This window comes from Desmodus rotundus, chromosome 3 (assembly GCF_022682495.2).
Source record: "Desmodus rotundus isolate HL8 chromosome 3, HLdesRot8A.1, whole genome shotgun sequence".
Lineage (NCBI taxonomy): Eukaryota > Metazoa > Chordata > Mammalia > Chiroptera > Phyllostomidae > Desmodus > Desmodus rotundus.
This window is the reverse complement of record NC_071389.1, coordinates 38,300,140-38,323,280: the sequence shown is the minus strand read 5'-3', so window position 1 is coordinate 38,323,280 and position 23,141 is coordinate 38,300,140. Positions and strand designations below refer to the sequence as shown.

General features: G+C 38.7%; 1 protein-coding gene across 1 annotated transcript in view; it reads right to left on the bottom strand.

Moving 5' to 3' along the window:
• The window catches only part of PRKAA2 (protein kinase AMP-activated catalytic subunit alpha 2), a 61,941-nt gene that overhangs the window by 24,639 nt on the left and 14,161 nt on the right, over positions 1-23,141 (bottom strand). The window contains exon 2 of the mRNA XM_053920610.1: positions 10,120-10,261. Within this exon, the coding sequence (XP_053776585.1) occupies positions 10,120-10,261 (142 nt within the window). The remainder of the gene's footprint in view (positions 1-10,119; positions 10,262-23,141) is intronic.

Below are 23,141 nucleotides of genomic sequence, written 5' to 3'. Positions count from 1 at the left end.
AAAAAAAATGGACAGTGTAAAGCAGAAGCACCCATGTCTCCTTGCTGTAAGCTGATCTGATGTATTACCAGAATTCTCAAGCACTTTTCTGCTCTGTCCATCTCTGAGGCTTAAGAGAAAAAAAGATGAAATGCTACTAAATTCAGCTGCTGATTCCTCCACCTATATCACAAGTCTTCAATAGATATTTTGGGATTTAACTATTTCATGAAATCTCTATCTCTACAGTAGCCACTGTCCACACCAAAGGCCAGTCTAGAGTAATGACAACCACAGCTACATTACTGAGCACTTACTGTGTACCAGACGCTGAGCACTCAATGCTCACACTGCATTAAGACTGTTTCCACCCTTTTGCTATTATAAACAGGACTGCTGTGAGCATTCCTGCACATGGCAAGGTTTCCTCTTTGCTCCATACCTATGAGTGAAATTGCTAGGTCATCGTTAATATGAATATTCAATTGTAGGAGATAATGCCAACTGTTTTCCAAGGAGATTTTGGAAACGGTAAAATATTTAAGAGGCTGTATATTTATATATTCTCCAGACACCATATGCATTTCTTATGAAATGCTTACTTGTGCCTTTTGCCCATTTCTATTAGATTAATCATGCTTTTATTATTTATGTGTAACATAGAAATCTGTATTTTCTGTAACATCCTATAGTATAATATGTCCAGGTTAACTTTATAAAAGGATGTATTTTCAATCATTAATTCACACTGAATTTGGCTTTGATTTTCTCTGTAAATAGGTCTGTATGTAGCTCTAAAGGATAATAACTTAAAAAAATATATGTGTACATGCTTATGCAATAGTGTTATCATACATAAATTTAACACATTATGAAGGTATCGAATACTTAAAACAGGTTTCTTGGTTAGCTTATTATACATTTTGTTGTTCTATTTTTACAGAATTAGGATTCAAATATAATCCATACACTGCATTTGGTTGATATGTATCTCACGTTTCTTTTCATTTACAGATTGCTCCTCCATCTGTTTTCTTGTTTTTCCTACCTTCTTTTGTGGAAGAGACCACTTGCTCTGTTTACAGTCTCATTCTGCTGATCCATCCTTTGCAGCAGCACAATGCACAATTTCTAGCCCCTCCTAGCTCTACTGACCTGATCAACTTCAGTTGCATTTTTTTTTAAGTTTGGAGAGACTAGATGGTGTTAGACACCTCCAGACAAAGGCATACAATGTCTGTCTCTCTTTTTTGGCATGTTAGCAACCGCTGCTAATCAGAGCCTAGATTTATTAATTCACAATGAAATTTTAAATGCTGTTCAATTTGTATAGTGTGGTAATAAGTAACTGTCTAAAAGAAAATCCTCATTCAAAATCTTCTCCCTCTAGAACCCCACTGTCTCTGAAATACAGGCCATCAGATCACACACCCAATACCTTTTCTCAATATAGCCATCAACCAGTCTCCTTGTGGATTCCCCAATTCTGACTTGGTCTTTTCCCCCACTGTTACTATGGTCCTCATTTGGGGTATGAATGACATCCATTTAGACAATTTGTCCTCCAGGTTCCTTGACCTCCACGCTTCTAATCATCTTTCCCTCCACCATGCACAGTCACTCACTCTATGGTCACAGGCTAAGGTTAACTCTCCCGATATGTGCTGGATCCCCCCCCCCACCCGCCGATCTACTAAAGGACCTGGTTTCTACAACTAGCTATTCTTTCTCCTGCATCAATTTCTCCTTCTTGACACAGTCATTCTCTTTGGCATACAAACATTTTACACCTCCTATCTTAAAGAAAATAAAGCCTGTTTAGACTCCACATTCCCCTCAAATAACCACTTCTATTTCTCTTCTCTCCTTTTAATAAAATTCCTGAATTATCCATTGTTGCTATCTGTCTTTCTTCATCTCTTATTCTTTCCTAAAGCCCTCACAAGTTTTTGCCCTCACCATTCTAACAAACTGGTTCTTTTCAAAGACATCAGCAACCTCCACCTTGACAAATCTAATGGTCAATTCTCGGTCTCATCTTACTAAATATCCAGCAGCATAAAAAATAGTTGACAATCTCTCTTCAAATACCTGCTTCACTTGGCTTCAAGATACCAGATTCCTGGTTTTCTTCCAACCTCATTAACTGTTCATTTTAATTCTCCTTTTCTGGTTCCTCCTCATCACCCAGAAATTAGCATCACAGTGCCCTAAAGATCAATCCTTGAACTTCTTGTGTATCTCCACTCACATCCTTGGTGATCTCATCCAGTCTTAGGGCTTTAAGTATCTCAAATGCCATCTATATGATGACTTCTGAATTTATGTCCAGCTTACATCTCTCCCCTTAATGTCTGGCTCACATATTCGAGAGCCTTACATGTCTACCTGGATGTCTAGTAAGCAACTCAATTTCATAAAATCAAAACAAAAATTACTCATACCACCCCTCAACAGCTCAGCTCAAACTTCTTTCTCTTACAACCTTCTTCACTTCAGTTAATGGCAACTCCATTTTTTATTTATTTGCCCAAGATAACCCTGGAGTCATCCTTGACTTCTCTCCTTTCACAATCTACATCTTATCTGTCAGTGAATGCTGGTATCTCTCTTCCTGGAAATTAGATAGAGAATTTACTTATTTCTCAACACCTTCCACGCAATGCTCTGTTCCAAGACACCATCTCTTTTACCCAGAATACTGTAATTAACTCCTATGTAGTTTCTGTCCTTCAAGGGAGGTCAGATTATATCACACTTCTGATCAAAACTTTGCAGTGGCTTCCCATCTGAGAGTAATGACTTGTAATATAATATACTACACAATCTGGCTCCCTTTTATGTCTCTGAAATCATCTCTTCCTCGAATTCCCCCTAGATCACTCTGCTCCCTTGATCTCTGGCCTGTAGGAATTTCCTTCTCAGAGCCTGTGTATTTGCAGTTCCCTCCGTCTGCTGTTTTCCTTCTTCAGGTATCTGCATGGCATATTCCCTCACCTCTACACTAACATACATGGTGTTTTACTAGCACAGGGTTTATGGTCCGTCTCCTCACTGCACTCCATAATAGCAGAAATTTTGTTTTCATGTTTTTGTTTGATCATATATCCCCAATGCCTAAGTGGTGCTATTTGTTGAACAAATGGATCAATACACTAACTTTCTGGCTTTATTTTCCTCCACTTCTTTACATATACTCTGCACATCAGCCAACCAGACCGCATGTTCCCAACTACCAGATTCTTTACACTTTCCTTCTTTTGTTCTTGCCTGTCCTCCTAGAACCATCAGGACCTTGACTACACATCATCTCTTCATTCCTGCTACAAGTAATTGTTAAACACCTAACTCCTACACTAGGTGCTAGAAAGATAAAGATCATACTCGAAATCTCCATTTAGATGTCTACTAACGTGGCTAAAACAGTACCCTTAACGTTCACCCATAGCCCAGTATGACTCTCCTCCATTCTTCCTATCTCAGAAAACGGCATCATCATCACCACCTATTGGGTTGGCCAAAAAGTCTGTTTAGTTTTTTCTGTAAAATAAAACACACATTTTTTATTTTCACGAATAAACTTTATTGATTTGGGTATTTGCGTATGTCCTCTATCTCCTCCATGGTATAATGTTGATTTTTCTCTATTAATGTCTCAAGTTGATAGCCATCAACTTCAACTGGTCTATCCAACCATGCAGCATCATCCAGCGAGAAATCAGCGCGAAACTTTATAAACCACTTTTGACATGTTCAGTCAATCACAGCACCGTCTCCGTATACTGCACAAGTTTAGTGCACACAGATATGACAGCTGTCACAATACAATCTAACAAAACTGTTTCGAATGAAGTTAAAGACAAGTAAGGGCTACTAGAGCCATCTTACGGAAACAACCAAAGGAACTTTTTGGCCAACCCAACAGTTACTCAAGCCAAAACCCAAAATCCCAGTTGCTCAGGGGAGAAAAAAAGAAAAGGATCCCTTCCTTTCTTTTCCTCAACAAATCATTAGTTCTACCTCCAAAATATGTATTGAATCCATCAATTTATTTTTATCTAGAACAGTGCTGTCAAACAGACCTTTCTGCAATGACAGAAATCTTACATATTTTCTCTGTCCAATACAATAGCCCCTAGCCATATGTGGCTATGAAGCACTTGAAATGTGGCTACTGTGACAAGCAAACTAAATTTTTAATTTTAATTAACTTAAATGTATGCCACATGTGGCTAATGACGATTGTATTAGGTAGCACAAACCTGGACTATGATTTTGGTTAAAGCCACCATAATCTCTCAGCTGATCTGCAGTAATAGCTTCCCAACTGGTCTCTCTGATTCCACTTCTGCCTTCATATCCATTCTTCACACAGTCCTATCATGTCACTCCCCCAACTCTCTGAAAGCTTCCCACTTAGAACAAATTCAAACCACCTAGCAAGGCCTTCAAGACACTACAACATCTGGTCCATGTGTACTCTTTGATCTCTTCAACTCCCTCTCTTCCACTCCCAAATTACAGAAATCTTTTTCCTGCAACACTTACAATTTGCTTCACCCCATTGAGGCTACTGCTCCCCTTGCTTCGTGAACACTGTCCCAGATGTTCAAATGGCTAGGTCTTTACCACCCTTTAGGTGTTAGCTCATACCTTACCTCCTCAGTGAGGCCTTCCCCACAGCGTAACCTAGACCAGCACTCCCTCCCTTCCTAATTATACTCTGTGACAGTACTGTGAATGCTGAAGACTAAGAAGGGCTCCTGGTGGCTACCTGGGCTGGAAAAAAAAAAAAAGAAGAGCCTACCAGCCACTTCTGCACAGGGACCTCTCATGCAAGCTACACTTCACTGAGAAGCCTCCGTGCTGCTAGACTGCCTGCCTGCACTGTATATCCGCCATCTGAGCCAGCCCTTACAAAGGAGTTCTTGAAGTCCTATTTCACCCAATAGGACTGAGGCTTTCCCCATCCAATCGGAGGTGCATAGCTCTAACAAATCAGAGTGGCTCTATTCTGACCAATCGGAGTCCAGGGGCAGAAATTGCTGTCTATATAAGCCAGTTCCCCACTCGCTGGTACAAAGCACTTTCCACCAAAGGCTGAAGACTTGTTTCCCAAGCTGGGGCTGAAACACTGTTTTCACAGCAGCCACGCGGTAGCACTGCTGAGCTGCTCCACGGCAGTGCTGCTTTCACAGCCCTGCTGCATTACCGTCAAGTGGTTTGTACTAAACAGTTTCTTCCTTCACCGCACCCCAAACGGGATTCCTGTTGGCATTTAAACTGGCACCAGTGACCATCAGTTGACAGTACCACATTTCATTCTCTCCATAGTACTTATCACAGCCTAATATTATTAATTTGTTTCCTATCTTGAACTGCTAGATACTGCCAGTACATAAACTCCACAAGAGCAAAGACCTAGTCTGTCTTTCAGCATTGTATCCCCAATGCCTAAAACACTACCCATCAGATAGTAAGTACTCAGTAAAATTCTGCTGAAAACCAACAAAAGAAAATAGTTCCTGTTCCTAAAGAATTCAGCCTTATGGGAGATACTAACAAGAAAATGAGACGTTGTAACATAATTATGTCAAGGGCTTTGGAAAAGCTGAGTGCTGGGTGCTGTGGGAGCAGAGAGGATGGAACCTCCTGTAGTCTTAAGGAATAAAGTAGGTTTTTAGAGATAACTGTATTTCAAAGCTGAGGTCTAAATGACAAGTTGGAATTGGAAGCCTACGGGATGGGAGATGTGGTAAAGTTTTCTAAGCACAGGTAACAGCTGAACTGTAAAAAGTGAGAGAAGATGGTAACCTCACAGTAAGAGCAGAAAGAAATGAACAAATTCACAGGATGTTGGGGCAAAGGAGTTGGCAGAACTTAAAGATTAAGAGGTGAGGTGAAATAAAAATGATGGCTAATTTTAGGCTCAGAAAATTATGAGAAAGGTATCTTCATTCATTCAAAAACAACAACAAGAAAAATAAAGAGGAGTAAGGGAGTAAGTTTGGGAGAGAAAGAAAAGTTCAACTTAGTTTCAGATGACTCTGGGACTTCAGAATGAAATTATCCAATAAACAGTTTGGTAAGTGTGCTCAGAATTCAGGAGAAATAATGGCGCAGAAACATGGATTTGGAAATCCTTAGCATACAGATGACAAATGATGCTCAGAAAATTACAATAAATCAGAAACTGAAATATTTAATGGTCAGGCAGATAAAGAGGGACCCATAAAAAAAAGCCTTAAGAAGAGGCAAAATTAAAAGAAAAAAAACCCATAATGTCATAGAAACCTGGAACTACAACATTTCAAGGCGGTGGAGGAGAACAATGTTAAAAAGCTGTCTATAGGGTGAATAAGATAAAGACTAAAAAAAGCAGACAGGCAAAAGCATCACTACCAAATTAGGAAATATTGATCTTTTGATCAGTTAAAATAAAGTTTCCCTAAGAACTACTGGGGAAAGAAAGCCAAGGATAAATATTAATCCAATAAATTTTAGTTCATGGGAAAATTTGGAGTTTCATTTCAATCCTGCTTACACCTCTTAATTTTCTCCTAGTGGGGTGCCCCCCTCAATTTGAGTTAATAAAGAAACTGTGAAATAAATGTCCCTCATTCTTGGTATTCAGTTTTGAAACTTTCTTGCTAATTCCAGAGGCCCACTATGTAACAAGGAAACTATTCTTGGCAGCTGGTCCAAGACTGCGTGAAACAAACAAAACTATTAAAAGGATCAGGTCTCTCTCTTTGTTTAAATCACTAACATTATGAGAAGCTATGTAGCAAGAATACACGAGAGTGCTCTTTTTTTTTTTTTAAATTCAGATCCACAATTAAAGAGGAAATGTAGCTGAATGGATTAAGCTCAAGGCAGGATGTAAACATCAAATTTACCTCCGCCAATTACTTTCTGACCAACCCTGAGAACGTTCTATAACCCCTGCAACAAAACAAAATAGCAAATGATTAAATAATTCTAAACCAGAATGAGATAGTCAAACCAAAATTAAACAATTATAAATAATTATAAAAACTGAGGCAAGAAAACACTGGTAGATATGTCATCAAAAATAAATCCTCATGACAAATGCGACTGCTTACTGACAAAATCTGATCTGTGTTTGTAAGAACAGCACAGAAACTAGGACTCATACTCTAAATGGGCAAAATTTCCCTGGGATCTTTTAAGGCTGGCATTCTCAGTGATGAGGCCAAGAAACAAGATAAAAACAGATTTCTCTCCCTTCTCCACCCTCACTTTGGCACGTGATACTTTTAGTCTGGCTTCCTAGCTTTCTCCTCTTATAGGAAGTAGCCACTCTGTAAGGAAGAGCAAAGAGACAGCTTAGAAGTCACTCAGTAACTAGAATAAAGTTATTAGTAACATGGAGTCAAAAGCACCTATGAACTATTTCAGAAAACCACTCGGAGTCATGCAAGAGAATCAGAATCAGCTCATTGGTTGCCAACAGCTGCTTTGGGCCAATGCACGTCAAACACTAGGCATTATACCACTGCAAACACTTTTAATCCTCAAATACCACCACGAGGTGTCCCCATTTTAAAGTCAAGGAAACAACAGGAGAGGTGAGTGGCTGAGCTCACAGGTTGTATTTTAGTTCTTACGATAATCTTTAAAACCCTATATATACATATTCTGGATCATCTAGAATATAGGTCCTAGATGATAACCTTATAATCAAGTACTGCCATGCAGCTTCAGGAGCCTCATTTCTTGTCTATGCGTATGATTGCGCGCACACCAACTGAAGACCAAATGACTCTGAAGCTCACTGTTACAATGCAGTTTCCACAGCAGTAGTTGAGAACTTCATCATCACAGGTTACCCAATGGCACGCCAAACCCAAGGAAAGCTTTCTCTGAACAGTCAGGGGCATATTCATATGCTGTTGGTAAGATGCACCGAATGGGCCCCATCACTGAACATACAAATGTGCAAGAGTTCACTAGCAATAAATATAACTAGTGATAGTAAAGACTAAATGCATGTTCCAAATCCCAGCGATAACAGGGCTGGCCACTGATTTAAGGATTTCAGGAATGCTACTTTATCAGTTCCCTAATGTTTCCATTTTTAAACTTAGTAACTTTAAATAACAAAAATGTATTTTCTTACAATGTTATAAGTTAGAAGTCTGATACATGTCTCACTGGGTTGAAGTTAGGGTGTGGGGAGGGTTGCATTGCCTTGCCTTCTGGAGGCTCTAGGGAAAAACGCGTTTCTTTGTATTCTCCAACTTTTAGAGACCAGCTGCATTTCTGTCTCATGGCCCGCTTCCCCTGTCCTCAAAGCCACAATCTTCTCACATCTTATCCCTCTGACCTTGCTTCCATCTAAAATCTCTCTGACTCTTCTGACTCCCTCTCTGACTTTCAAGGGCCATTTGATTCCACTAATTAGCAACCTTAAATCTGTGACCAAAGAAGGGGTTCTATGGAAAGTAACCTCATCAGGTGATCCGACCATGAATTCCTAACTGGGCAGATCATGGTGGGTAGTCATGCCCGGGGCCTATAACTTCTGTAGCAAAAGGCTTACCTTTGCCTTAAGCAAGCCCGACCCGTTTCTGTACATTTAGGACTACACTCCTTTGAAATATCCCTTTTCAAACCTCTGCTTCTAAAGAACGGCCACTCTCCAGAGAACACATAATCTTTACTGGAATCCAATCCCTGCCTTGCTTTCTCCTACCTTCATCTCATCTTCCTTACTTAACCTAATCTTCGTAACCCTCCTTAATCTTAAATGCAAAAAAGAAACAGCAAACTGTTATTCTCAGAAGCATTTTTCTCAATGTGTTGAGATCTTGCTTCTAGGAGTATCCTTTGACTCAAATTTTTATAAAACTTCTCTACAGGTGTGGACATTCTTACACTGAAAAATCTCTAACTTCATTCTCCTTTGTCATGTAATGTATTCACAGGTTCTGTCTTGGGGCCATTATTCACCTACCACAGCTACTATGCTAGTCTTGCTTTGAGGTAGAAACAATGTAATTACAGGGTTACCAAGATGTCCCCCATTAACACTGATATCAAAGATTGCTCAGTAACAGTGTTAAAACTAAATATAATTGCTGGTTATAATGAACTAGGAAACAAAGCCTTAAAGATATTAAAACTGCTTTGTTTTTAGGAGTACACTCATATAAACAGGCTTTCTCTGCCATGATATTATTTGAAACAAAATAAAAATAGAGTATTGGCTCTCCTTCTACTAGTTCTACTATTTAACTAACAGTGATCTGGTTTTGCAATATCCTCTTATGCAATATCCTTACCTACAAAATGAAGGTAATAATACCTGATAACACCTACAGGCTTATCATGAAGATGAAATGAAATTTTACATGTAAAATTTTCAATATAGTTTCTAGCCAAGATCAGGGAGTTAATAAGTAACATTAATACTTTATAAAATTCCATCCAAACTTTATGACAAAAAACAAAGGCAATTATCAGTGTTTGGCATATCATATTTTCTCAGTAAATATTAAACTACAACTTCTAATGATTTAAAGGAATAATGTTGTATATTTAATGTCTGAATTTTCTATGGGTCTAGTTGATTTTAAATTATCTTTCAATTTAATTAATTAGCTTATTGATTAATCTCCAATATTTACTTATCTTTTAAGTTTGTAACTTGTCTTATCCCCCAAATATTCATTTGCCTTCCTAAGATCTTTATTATTAGTTATTAAAGTAACATTGTAGTTCTGCAAATAATATATTTTGGTAGATAATCTTTAACAGTTACTTTTTACCTTTCCCAAAAATACCCTGATAAGTTAATGAAAATTATCAAAAAAAATTACAAAGTGAATCTAGGAATGTCAAAGCCCTAAAAGAACGTGGAAGTGAGTATTAAAAGTGTCAACTTCCAAGCCTGCGCTCATCACTTGAAAACAGCACCAACTTTGAAACAGTAACTTTAATTCTAAACCAAAAGTATGAAGAAAAAAACTGATAGAAGTTAAATAAATTAACCCGTGCTCAATGTAAGAGTGAAAAGAAGTCTTTTATAAAAGGTTAAAGATGGAGTATTTGTAAATTCACAAATAATATCTCAAGACAGTTTTTCTTTTGTTTTATCAGGTAAAAAATACTTACAGTTTGATAATATGAGGATGACGAAAGAGTTTTAGGTTTTGAATTTCCCGCTTTATTTTTCCAACAACATCTAAACTGCGAATCTTCTGTCTATTTAAGATTTTAACTGCCACTTTATGGCCTGTCAACTGATGTTCGCCAACTGAAAAAAAGAAAAAGAAAAACAATGCTGTCACAGCAACACAATCATCTATTGATACTTCCTTCCACTGTAACGCCAAGTTTCACTACTCATATACACCGGGTTTATATCATTTATTTTACAGAACTGAAGTTCTCTCTCTTCCCTCCATCTCTTCCACTGGAGTATGCACTCCTTGAAGACAGAAACTGTATCTTAGTTTCCTCAAGACCGAGCACAGAGATGTTCACAGTAGCTGTGCAAAGGATTACTAAATTCTGTATTTCTAAATAAACATATAATCACATTTGGAACACCCTGGATAGAACACAATTTACTATGTTTTGTTAATCTCTTTATTTCTCTTCTTCTGGTTAATGCCAGTCATTGTATTACAGAAGAACATATGACTTCTGTAAACTTAAAAAATCATAACTAGTTTCATTACTATCTCCTCAGAAAATTCACATATAGCCCTTTTTTGGCCTTTTCCATAAAGCCTTCCCCTATTGGAAGAAACCCAACATTTGTTTTACCCATGATTTGTTGGAATCTCTATTCCTTTCGAACTCTCATAGTATACTTATAAAGCTCATGTATCATCATTTTTAGGCTATTATAAATATGCTTTTAATTTTTTCCTTTTGTTGATTCTAGAGAGAGGGGAAGGGAAGGAGAAAGACAGGGAGAGAAACACTGGTGCGAGAGAGAAACACGGATCGCCTGCCTCTTGCACACACCCTGACTGGAGACCAAACCCGGAACCCAGGCATATGCTCTGACTGGGAATTGAACCCGCGACCTTTTGGTTTGCAGGACAATGCCCAACCAACTGAGCCCCACTGGCCAGCGCGAAATATTTGTGTTTTTGACAAATCATATAACATGAGCTACTAGTTCATACCTTCTTTGAATGAGACAGTAAGTATTCATCTGAATCTCCCAGGAATTACATAGCACAGTGCTCCCTGCATATCTAATGCTAAATAAATATGTTGCATTAAATAGTCTTTCCCTTTTCATATAACATATTCATAATACCCACACTACTAGGGATATACTTAAATACTGTTCAGATTTTTTTTTAAATCCCTCCTGCCCTGGCTGGTGTGGCTCAGTGGTTGAGTACCGGCCTGCGAATCAAAGGGTCGTTGGTTCGATTCTCAGTCGGTGCACATGCTTGGGTTGCAGGTCAGGTACCCAGTAGGGGGGTGTGTGAGAGGCAACCGTACACTGAAGTTTCTCTCCCTCTTTCTCTCTTTCTCCTCTCAAAAAAATAAAATAAAATCTTTAAAAAAGAAATCCCTCATTTGAGGAACTCTCTCCTATTTCCTTCAATTACTATTCTCAGCTTTCACCATTCTCCTCATAACACCTGCCCCTACCCCCTTTCATTTCTCTGGGAAAACATGGAGTCATGAGGAGTGATTTCCCCCATCTGTGAAGGCTTCGCACATCCACATCCTGTTTTCCTTCAGCCTCAGAGATGCTTTGGCCCTCCTCTTGTTCAAGGCTAATCTGATCAACCTGTGCCTTTGAATCAGATCTTTTTCTTTTCTAATAGTTCCTTCCCAGCCTATTAATATACCACCCTTCCCCCAAATCTTCCATTTACTTTGTACCTTCCTATAGTTTCCAAGACCTGTCTCATCAACATTTCTGAAAGCAGTAGTCTGCATTTATTGTCTTTCTCTTCCTCCCCTGTCACCATTCCTAAATTCACTATCTGGCTCCTGCCTCCACTTTTCTACTAAAACCAAAGGGTCACAAAAGCCTCATTAATTCTCAAGTCATTCGTTCTTTTCAGTTCTCAGATTACCGTACAGTTGACCCTTGAACAACATGGATTTGAACTGGTGGGTCCACTTATACACAGGTTTTTTTCAATAAATATTGTAAATAAATGTAAATAAAAAACCTTTCTCTTAGGATTTTCTTAACATTTTGTAGCTCACTTTACTATAAGAAATAGAGTATACCATGCATATGAAATACAAAATGTATTAAATGTATTAAAGAACTGTTTCTGCTATTGGCAAGGCTTCCAGTCAGCAGTAGGTGAGTCTGGGGGGAGTCCAAAGTTCTATGTGGATTTTCAGCTGAGCGGGGGTCAGCACCCTAGCCCCCCCACGTTGTTCAAGGGTCAGCTGTAATTTCTGTGACACTGGACAACACTGCTCTCTCCTTATTCACCTGCTAACTCTCAGATGGTCTCTTGCATGGCCTGTGCCTACTCTTTAAAGATTAGTGTCCCCAGGTTTCTAACCTAGTCCAAGGTAGATCCTTAAAAGTTATCTCACTCTCCTCCCGTAGTATTAATTACCACCCATATGGCAATGACTATGCCCCCTCTTTAAGTTCATATATTTCAAGATTAGCATCCCACAAGTGCCTCAACTTTGCCATGTTCACAACAAAACTCGGCATTATCCTCCTCTTCCTCCACCAAACCTATGTCCTCTATTTCACTTGGTCACACACAGCCTATATGCTAGAAACCAAGGAGTCAGGTGACATTCTCCCCCAAATATTTCTTGGAGTTAAGTTTCAAATCATCATTACAAATATGTAAATGACAATGACATTTATTAAGTCTTTATTATGTACTAAGCATTATTCTAAGTGCTAAATGCCCTGCTCTCTCAACCCCATTAACTCTATACCATAAACCTCCATTGTGCAGATGAGAACCCCTAGACACAGAGAAGTTAAATAAAAACCCATCCAAGCTGACACAGGAAATGGTAGCACAACAGGTGATCCTGAACGGTCTGAGGTCACTTCACGTGTGGATGCTTAACCACAGCATAACGATGCCCCCACTCGGAGCAATCCAAGTACGAGACTGGCTATCCTAGGACGAGCTGAGTTTCTTGTCACACTGGAGATTATTTTGACGTGTGTAACTTTTCAAGTAACAAATTATCATCTCAAAATCATTAAAGACTGAAAGGTACTTTCCCTGCATATAAAACAAACAAAATGGAAAAAGTCAAGTTCAAGCAACCTCACTTACTAATATTACAAAATACATTTCAAGGATGCCAGAGAAACACTATTGATTTCAGGGACTTTCTACTCAAATAAGATAATCTAAGTGATTGTTGATGTCTGGGTTGTTTATTCCTAACCTTTGGGAATTTTATGACACTCGTACATTTGCCTGGGTAGCCTAACGAGTACGTCTCTCTCCTGAAATTCCCAACAGCATCAATAAAAGTAACCAGTGCTGCAATTTCCTCATCTATACGACAGGACAAAAAGTTTAATTCTTCCATTCCCATTAAATAATTAAAATTACTGTATACTGAGAACATGCAGAGTCCAGCAGAAGTAACACCTGCTTGAGTGCGGTAGTGTGGTTGGCAAGGTGATATTATGGGTGTAAGAATTTATAGTTTTAATTTGAACAGTTCGCCTGAAATGTCATATGCTGTGCTTGAGTGTGATATTATGTTAGAGAATGACATGCTTATGATTTTTAACAAAGATTTTGTAATAAAAAGGGTTCGTTATTTGTGCCAGGCTCTGTATGGCATCTTTCCAGATCAAAGAAGTAAGACCGAGGACTCTAACAGCCAAATAGATGGGTGTGTGTTTGTTTTTTACCGTCATCCAAGGACATGTTTTTATTGATTTGAGAGACACAGAGAGAAACACCGATGTGAGAGAAATATCAATTGGTTGCCTCCCGTACACACCCCAACCAGGGATCAAATCCCAACCTAGGTACGTGTCCTAACAAGGAATGAAACCCATAACCTTCTGGTGTGTGGGGGGAAGGGGTTGCGGGAAGGAAAGGGTGGAGGGGGTGCTCCAACCAACTGAGCCTCCTGGCCAGGGCCAGTGCTTGCTTTTTAAGGACATGTGTACCAAAATGTGAGTGGTTTCACTCATAAAATAATATAAAGATAAAGTATTATAAAGTATTACTTTGTCAACAAATTTGATAAAGTTGCAGGATACAAAAATCAACATACAAAAACCAGCTGAATTTCCTTCTATATGCTAACAAAACTATCAAAAAGAGAAATTAAGAAAATAACCCCATCTACAACTGCATAAAAAAAAAATACTTAGAAATAAATTTAACCAAGGAAGTGAAAGATCTACACACTGAAAGCTATAAAACAGGGAGAAATGGGGACAACTGTACTTGAACAATAAATAAAATAAACAAATAGGAAGGAAGGAAGGAAGGAAGGAAGGAAGGAAGGAAGGAAGGAAGGAAGAAAGGAAGGAAGGAAGGAAGCTATAGAACACCCATGAAAGAAATTAAAGATGAGAAATAAAGGAAAGACATTCCAGGCCCATCGACTGGAAGAACTAACATTGTGAGAATGTCCATGCTACCCAGTGCAACCTACAGATTTAATGCAATCCCTATCAAAACCCCAGCCCTGGCTGGTGTGGCTCACTGGATTGAGTGTTGGCCTGCAAACCACAGCTTCGCTAGTTCAATTCCCAGTCAGGGTACATGCCTGGGTTGCAGGTCAGGTCCCCAGTAGGGGCTGTGTGAGAGGCAACAACACACTGATATTTCTCTCCCTCTCTTTCTCACTGTCTAAAAATAAAATGAATAAAATCTTTTAAAAAAACCCTCCAATGTCATTTTTCACAGAAATAGGAAAAAACAATCGCGAAACTTGTATGGAACCACACAAGATCCTGAATGGCCAAAGCAATCTTGAGAAAGAAGAACAAAGGTGGAGGCATAATACTTCCCGATTTCAAACAATATTGCAAAGATATAGTAATCAAAACAGTATTGATATGAAAATAGTCACTTAGGTCAATGGAATGGAGAACCCAGAAATAAACCCATGTATGTATAGTCATTTAATTTACAGCCCAGCAGTCAAGAACATACAATTGGGAAAGGATAGTCTCTTCAATAAATGGTGGCGGAAAAACTGGACAGCTACATATAAAAGAATGAAACTAAACTCTCATCTTACATGTTACATAGAAAGTAACTCGAAATGGATTAAAAACTTAAAATATAAGACCTGAACCCATAGAAATTGTAGAAGAAAACAGAGGGGTTAAACGCCTTCACACTGGTCTTGGCAATTATTTTTTAAATTTGACAACAAAAGCAAAGGCAACAAAAGTGAAAATAAACAAGTGGGACTAAATCAAGCTAACAAACCATACAGCAAATGAAACCATTTAACACAATAAAAGGACAACCTACCTACTGAATGGGAGAAAATATCTGCAAATCATATATCTGATAAGGGGCTAATATCCAAAATATATAATGAATTTACACACATCAATAGCAAAAGAAACAAAAAAACCTTCTAATAAAAAAATGGGCAAAGAAACTGAATAAACATTTTTTTTTTAAAGGCAACATACAAATGGTCAACATGTACAACTAATCGTCAGGGAAATGCAAATCAAAACCACAATGAAATATCACCTCACACCTGTTAGAATGGCTACCTTCAAAGAACACCAAACAAACAAGAAATAAGTGTTGGAAAGGACGTAGGGAAAAGGGAACCCTCACACACCATTGGTAGGAATGTAAATTGGTACAGCCACTGTGGAAAACAGCATGGAGGTTACTTAAAAAAATATAAACAGATATTGCATATGGTCCAGCAATCCCACTTCCAGATAGCTATTGAAAGGACATGAAAACAGGACATGAAAAAAAATCTGCACTCCATATTCACTGCAGCATTTCTCACGATAGCCAAAACAAGGAAACTATCTACGTGTCCATCAACAAATGAGCAAATAAAGAAGATGAGCTATATACACACACAATAGGCTATTCAGAGTCATAAGAAAGAAGGAAATCCTGTTTGCAACAACATGGATGGGCCTTGAGGGCATCATACGAAGTGAAATAAGCCAGACAGAAAGACAAATACTGTATGTTATAAATGTGTATATAAATGTATATAAGTGTGGAATCTTTAAAAAAAGTCAAATTTTCATAGAAACAAAATCAGAAAGTGGTTGCCAGGGGCTGTGGAATGGGGAAAAGAGAGAGAGGTTGGTAAAAAGGCATACACTTTCAACTGTAGGATAAAAAAGATCTGAGGATCTAATGTAAAACATGGTGACGATAGTTGATAACACTTTATTGCAGAATAATTAAAATTTGATAAAATAGAGAATATCCTCACTATATATATATATATATATACACACACACATATATATGTAAATATGTGAAATGATGGATATGTTAATTAACTAGTAGAAAGGATCCTTTCACAATATTTATATACATCAAATAATCATGATGTATTTTATAAATTATACCTCAATAAAGCTATAATTTAATTAAATTTAAAAATTTAAGGGTATTACTCTGTCCATGGTATCTGAGGAAATACCTGATTCATTTACCTTTATACCTAAAGAAATTTTTCCACAGGAAACAATGGAAAAGAAATTACATTATCCCTTGAAAGAGTTAAACACTCTGATAAGCTAATTGGGCATCTGATGTCAAGAATCAAATGGATTAAGAATACCACCTCGTTTTGCTGAGCTATATTAGCCTCTATTGCTTAATAATTTGTTAAATGAATACTTAGTTATAATTAAATATGAATTGTCGTCTCACAGTCACATTCTACCTGGTACCCAATGGATGTTCCTAAAAATTGTGTAATACAAACAGATTTAAAATTGAGAATTTCTTCCATGTGTGTTACAGCCATTAACCTTTCTAGGGAATTAAATGAAAGAAATGGCTTCCATTCATCAGGTTTATTCCCATTTATTTATTCAATCGAAAACACGTGACTATCTTCAACACACTAGGACCGTGCTGATCAAGGACATCACGAAAAAAGAAGTTTACGGGGTCTCTATTTAGTGGAGGGGAACATCAGCAATATGCTGAAATAAGCTTTATATGGTGTTAAATCTGTCTGAAGGCCGTTAGGACTACCTTATCTGTGAAGGCAGAACACAGATGAGAATGAACATTACGAAGTGCCAAGGACGGCCAAGTGTGCCATAATTTACCATGTACGTAAGTTAATACTCTAATCGATACCTTCTCTCACGGGAGCGCCGAGGAACACTCATCCCTGGAACAACTACTTAATGAATGCCTACTATGGCAAGCCCCGTACTGAGCAACTGGGATTAGGTGGCGAACATAGTTCTGCCACGCTGCTGGTGTCCTAGTATCTATTCCACTCTTCCTTCCACACAGAGAACTCCCGGATTACGCCTGAGCACATGGCTATCCAGGGTAAAGACTGGGTCCTAGATCCACCTGTAACTAGAAGTTGCCACGTGACTTTGTTTTGGCCAGTGACACGGAGGCAGAAATGTCCCTGGCAGCAGCTTCTTCATCCTTTCTTCCATCCCGGACCCTGGAATTCCCTGGAATACCAAAGCCACCACTTCGCGCATGAGGACACGGGGACAGGGTTAAAAAGGCGGGGACAAAAGGAGGAAGCAGCCCACACTCTGACACCACCGGCACCGGCAGGGCAGCAGTCTGAATTACCTGTTCGAATTGTTACGAGGCAGCAAATTATTATTTTGTTTACACCAGTCTTATTTTGAAACTTTTTGTCATTCACTGCTAAATCTAAATAATACACTATTCAGAGTACTTTAAATCTCAAAAGGCTTGAACTTCTTAAAATTTACAATTTTGCTGAATACCATCCATGCATTAATGAAAATAAATTACAATTTGTAGCCCATACTATTTCTTGGATTAAAGAGTTCTACAAACTTATCATCCATTAATGGTTCATCTTGTTTTTCCTAAATTATAGACAAATTACAAACAGTACTCTAAATCTATGGACTTTTATGGAAAAAATCCACACTTACCCATTCTGTGCCTTTTAGAATTTTACATTTGATAAAGTAAAGAGCTGTCATACAGAAGAAAGAATGAAACTGATTTATATTGTTCTAGAGGTGGGACTGGGAGTAACAGAAATTCAACTGAGTCAATTGCCCTATGAGGCCTGTACTCACCCCCTTCTTCACCACTACAGCCTATACTGAAAATCTCCTTTCCAATGTAACCTCAGTACCTTCAGGATACTTTTCCACAGGACGTGTAATGCTAACATTTACTTGATTCTCAGTTCACCTCTCACTACTAGATGGTAGAGGGTTGGAGTCAGGTCCCTGAGGTTAAGAACTTGCCCATGGTTTTTCAGCTATGAAGTGGAGGGGCTGGGATTTAAACCCAGCCCTGTGCATCATGCAATATTTAAACAGCAGAAGCTCAGCCCATTTGTCAGGATTACCATAAGATAAATTCCCACATTAAGTAACAGATTGGACTAGATCAAGCCTAATTCCCCTTCCAAGTCTTAACATTTTTCTAATTACATCCCCAGGGACCATTCCACACTGACAGGTGTAAGTCTTTTAAGCCACTCTAGCCTCTTGATGATTTTAGTTGCCATTTTCTGGATGCTTTCCAGCTCTGACACATTTTTCTCGATGCTGAAGCAGCAGGATTTCATGTAGCTGCATTGTGTAGTTGTAAATACATGACTGTTTTGCAAAAAGATAAGATTATAATTTTTCAAATTTCCAGTATCATTCCCGATACAGTCTAGCACTTTTTACCACAAGTACGGACCCTGTATTTTTATGAAATATAATTTGGAACACTTTTCTTCTTCTACATTATTCCTTATTAACTCATATAAAATACTTCCTCATTCAATTTTAATATATCATGTAATTTAAATTATTATATCTAATAAAATAAAAAAGAACAATTCAAAATAAAGCACTGATTATTTTAGGCCTGAAATGTAATAGGTGTATCTTCTAGGCTCAAACAAAAAGTTGTGACAATATCCTTTTCCTACAAAGGTTACAGATATAACCTTTATAATAACCTGTACAGACATACCCTGTATAATAAAGTGAACTATGTCAGGAAAGAGAAAGCTTTAGTCAAAAAAAAAAATCTGTTTCATTTCATATGCTCCACAGAACTAGTACTTCCACGTGGTATTTTCTATGCCTAAACAAGGTCCACCTAGGCACAAAATTTGTAAGCATCTTTTCTGGCAACTGAAAAGACATCTCACTGGGATGTGGCATGCATAATGCTATGCTGCCAAGAAATCATTAACTTATGTAAGTAAAATCAAGTCTATCACCATATTACCGAACACAGCTGGAAGAAGTTTCTTAAAATTTTCAGGGTATATTTGGGATGGTATGGCTTAAAATTTAAGCTACAAAAATGTACACTAAATTGCTCAGGAAATTCTCCATGTGAAAGCACAAGGAGATGGGCATCGTCCTTCAGAGTAGCAACACCATTTAACTCGTAACCCAGACATTTCTCAGAACCATGCGCAAACCTCAGTGACAAGCTCCAGGGTCATTTGTAGTGGGGGTTGTTCAAGGGTAGTTAATGACTTTCCCGCAAATCTAGGAAGCACAACTAGCAGGTGTATGCACATATGCTAAATATTTTATATACATTTTCATTTTAACCCTATAATAACCCTGAGAGGAAATTTTACAGATGAGGAAACAGGCTTAAAATGACAAGGAAATGATAAAATCAGTATTTAAATTCAAATCTCTCAGATTCTAAAGCCTAATTTCTTACTGATTAAATTATACTGATTTCCTATGATTTACTATGATTTCCCAAAGATTTAACTTGTAACATCTAAAATAACACTATGATGTTAAAAAGTTATACTGATTTAGTGTTGGGGGGAATGAGACTCAGAATTTCACGCTGAGATGCAAGAGACATAGCTCTTCCAGTTACAGTAAAATTGTTTACTACCCCAGTTAAAAGGCACCTGTTACAGTTCTAACAATCTTACAATGAGACCTTGAAGTTGGCCCTAGGTTTAAGGAGTGGGGGGAAAAGTTGGGGAGCAGAAATAAGAGAAATGAGGAACGAGCAAGGATAAGTTTTAGGCCCTGAGGGAAGGCACATTTAGCAGTCCTCAACCAACTCCAAGTTTCCTTATCTGCAGACTCCAGGATTAGAAGCACTTCTCTTTTCCGCTGCTAATTGCTTTTGATCATCCCCACTTTCAGTAGCAAAAAAAAAAAGTCTTCTGCATACCCTCCAGTTACAGATAAGGCAAGCTGATTAAAATAAAAAGCAAAGGGAAGACTCGGAAACTTTTAGGGTGGTGCTGACAGAGGTTCTGGGAGCCGGGTCAGATCAGGGCACCACACAGAACGGAGGCTCACTGATGTTGCGAAGATGGGCCCTAGCCTCTACTTATAGAATGTTCTGCAATTAGATGGAAAATTGAAGTAAGGAGGTACTTTGATTTATAGAACACTGGAGGCTGCATGCAGTTTTATAGACTGTGCATATAGTATTATGTAGTACATATCTACACATTGTCCCTCTTTCCAGTATCATCTTTTGCCATTTCCTGGACTCAAATGCATACAACTAGGTAAGTGAAACTAATCTGTGATTAGTTATAGGGAACCGATCTGCCTGGCAATGGCAAATGTAGCCCAGCCCTATTGGAAAGCCCATAGGCGCATGGCGGCACACAGGATGCCAAACCCAACAATCGGCTCTCCCGTGGGAAACCAGGCCTGCATTACACCTAGGCTGCTTTGAGGGTTGCTTTTGCTAAAACTCCCTCACCCTGAGTTGAAGCAGCAAATGTTTACTGCCTATCTTTAAAGTAACTTCCTAAAGTCTGTGCTAATTCTCCCAAGGATGGAGTGTAACCAGACCAATCACCCTTGCATGTGCAACATTTTTTCCTTGTTAATCTGGAAGAAGTAATCAGTACATCCTTTCCTTTGTTGCCTGTAAAAAGTAATCACCTAAAGCAAACCTGAGCATAATGAATGAGAACCTTCTTTGATGTATGCTATCAGAAAGCAATAAAAGCCTGTCCAGGCAAGGGTCAAGTCTTTCTCTCTCTCAGAGTGGCCATGCTGTCCCTTTCTCTCCACAGGACTTCAGTAGTCCGTGTCAGTTTGTTTCATCACATCCACAATACCAGGGACACTCCTGGCCAGAGTCTATGTCAATTAGTGGTTACCTTTGGTGGGGGTGTGACTCGGATCCCGGATCCCAGCCCACAGGATCCGGTGTTGTGGCGGCAATAGACAAATACACACTGACAACCGAGTCCTGTGGAGGAAAAGGGATGGTGCGGCCACTCTCTGAAGAGGAGAGTGCCCCAACCCTTGCCTTGACAGGCTTTTAATGCTTTTCTGGGCACATTACTTTGAGGATGATCCTCATCTACTATGCACAGGTTCAGGTGGTTACAGAAAACAAAGGAGAGGGTGTTGCTAATTACATAAAAGAGGAAGGATATTTGCAAATGTAAAGGGAAAAGTGGTTAAGCTGGTTACACTGGTCCTTGGAAGGTTCAGCATAAATTTTAGGAAGTTACTTTAAAGATACACAGTGAAGTTTGCTGCCTGAATTCAGGGTGAGGGAGTTTTAGCAAAAGCCAAGTCTCATAGCAGCCTATGTACAATGCAGTTGTGATTCCCTACAGGAGAACCTGTCCGTGGGTGTGGGTCCTGCCTGCCAACCTCGCTCCCCACTGGCTTTTCTGAGTGGGGGCTGGGCCACATTTCCCACGTGTGGAACGGACAGTTCCCCACAGGGGTGGAGGATAGAAACAGTAACTAAAATGAGACACAAGGGGGACTTGTGGGATAGTGGTCATTTTCTGTGTCATAGGGTTACACAGGTATGTTCAGTTTGTGAAATTTCATTGAGGATTTATGTCAGAAAATCACCTAGAATGCATGTAACTTTATATATGTGGTATATTTACACATAAAAAAATTGAAGAATGTGTGGACATTATACCCATACCCAGGCTTTATAAACCAAGAGCACCGTATGCGTCAGCAAGCGGGCCCTTGTCAGGTGCCAGCAACCTGTACTCATTTATATCAAGAACTTGCACGCAGGAGTCAGGAGAGTCATCTGACCCACACGTTCTGATCCCCTACCATCGTCAGCCTCCTGCCGAAGTAACACAAGGCTCCTTTCTTCTCCACCCATGGTGACACAAAACTCAGTCTCATTGCTTTTCTCCAGATTTCCTCTTCCTGAAAGTCCTTTAAATTTAAATTCCTCTAAAGAACAGGTCTGAACCACAAGCAAAAAGACTTTATTCCTTTTGATCTGGTACTGATTAAATATGTACTACCAGAACTCTGAGGTAAATACTGGGTTGGCCCAAAAGTCTATTATTTTTTTTCCATAAAATAAAAGACACATTTTTCATTTTCACCCATAACTTTATTGGCTGGGATATTTTCAGTATGTCAGCTATCTCTTGCCATTTGCTTCTAGTGAGTAGAGGCCAGGGTTGCTGCTCAATATCTTCCAATGAATAAGACAGCCCCACAGCAAAGAATCATTTGGCCAAAATGTTAATAGTATAAGAAACTTCACAAACCACTTTTGACACATTCAATCAGTCACAGCACCTTCTCCATACACTGCACAAAACTTCTTCTGTGTTTCAATTGCGTTTTTACCTTTCTTCAAATAATAAAACATAATGTCAAATATGTTGTGTATTTTTTCATCTTCAATATTAAAATGGCTGCACAAAAATTCACCAATTTTGATAAGTTTTATTTTAAATGCACACTGATACGACAGCTGTCACGATACAATCTAACAAAATTGCTTCAAATGAAGTTAAAGACAACTAAGCATTACTAGAGCCATCATGCGGAAAAAATGTTAAAGACTTTTTGGCCAACCCAGTATTATTACACACAGTTCACAGACGAGGAAACTAGGAATTAGACATCAGTGATTGGGAAGATGGTGTTTGCCTCCAAAGCCCGAGCTCAAAACTCAGGCTACTTTACCTGCCCACAGCCAGACTCTCTCGATTGTAACACAATGGCAATGCTTACTTGGCTTACTTGCATGTTTATTTACCCT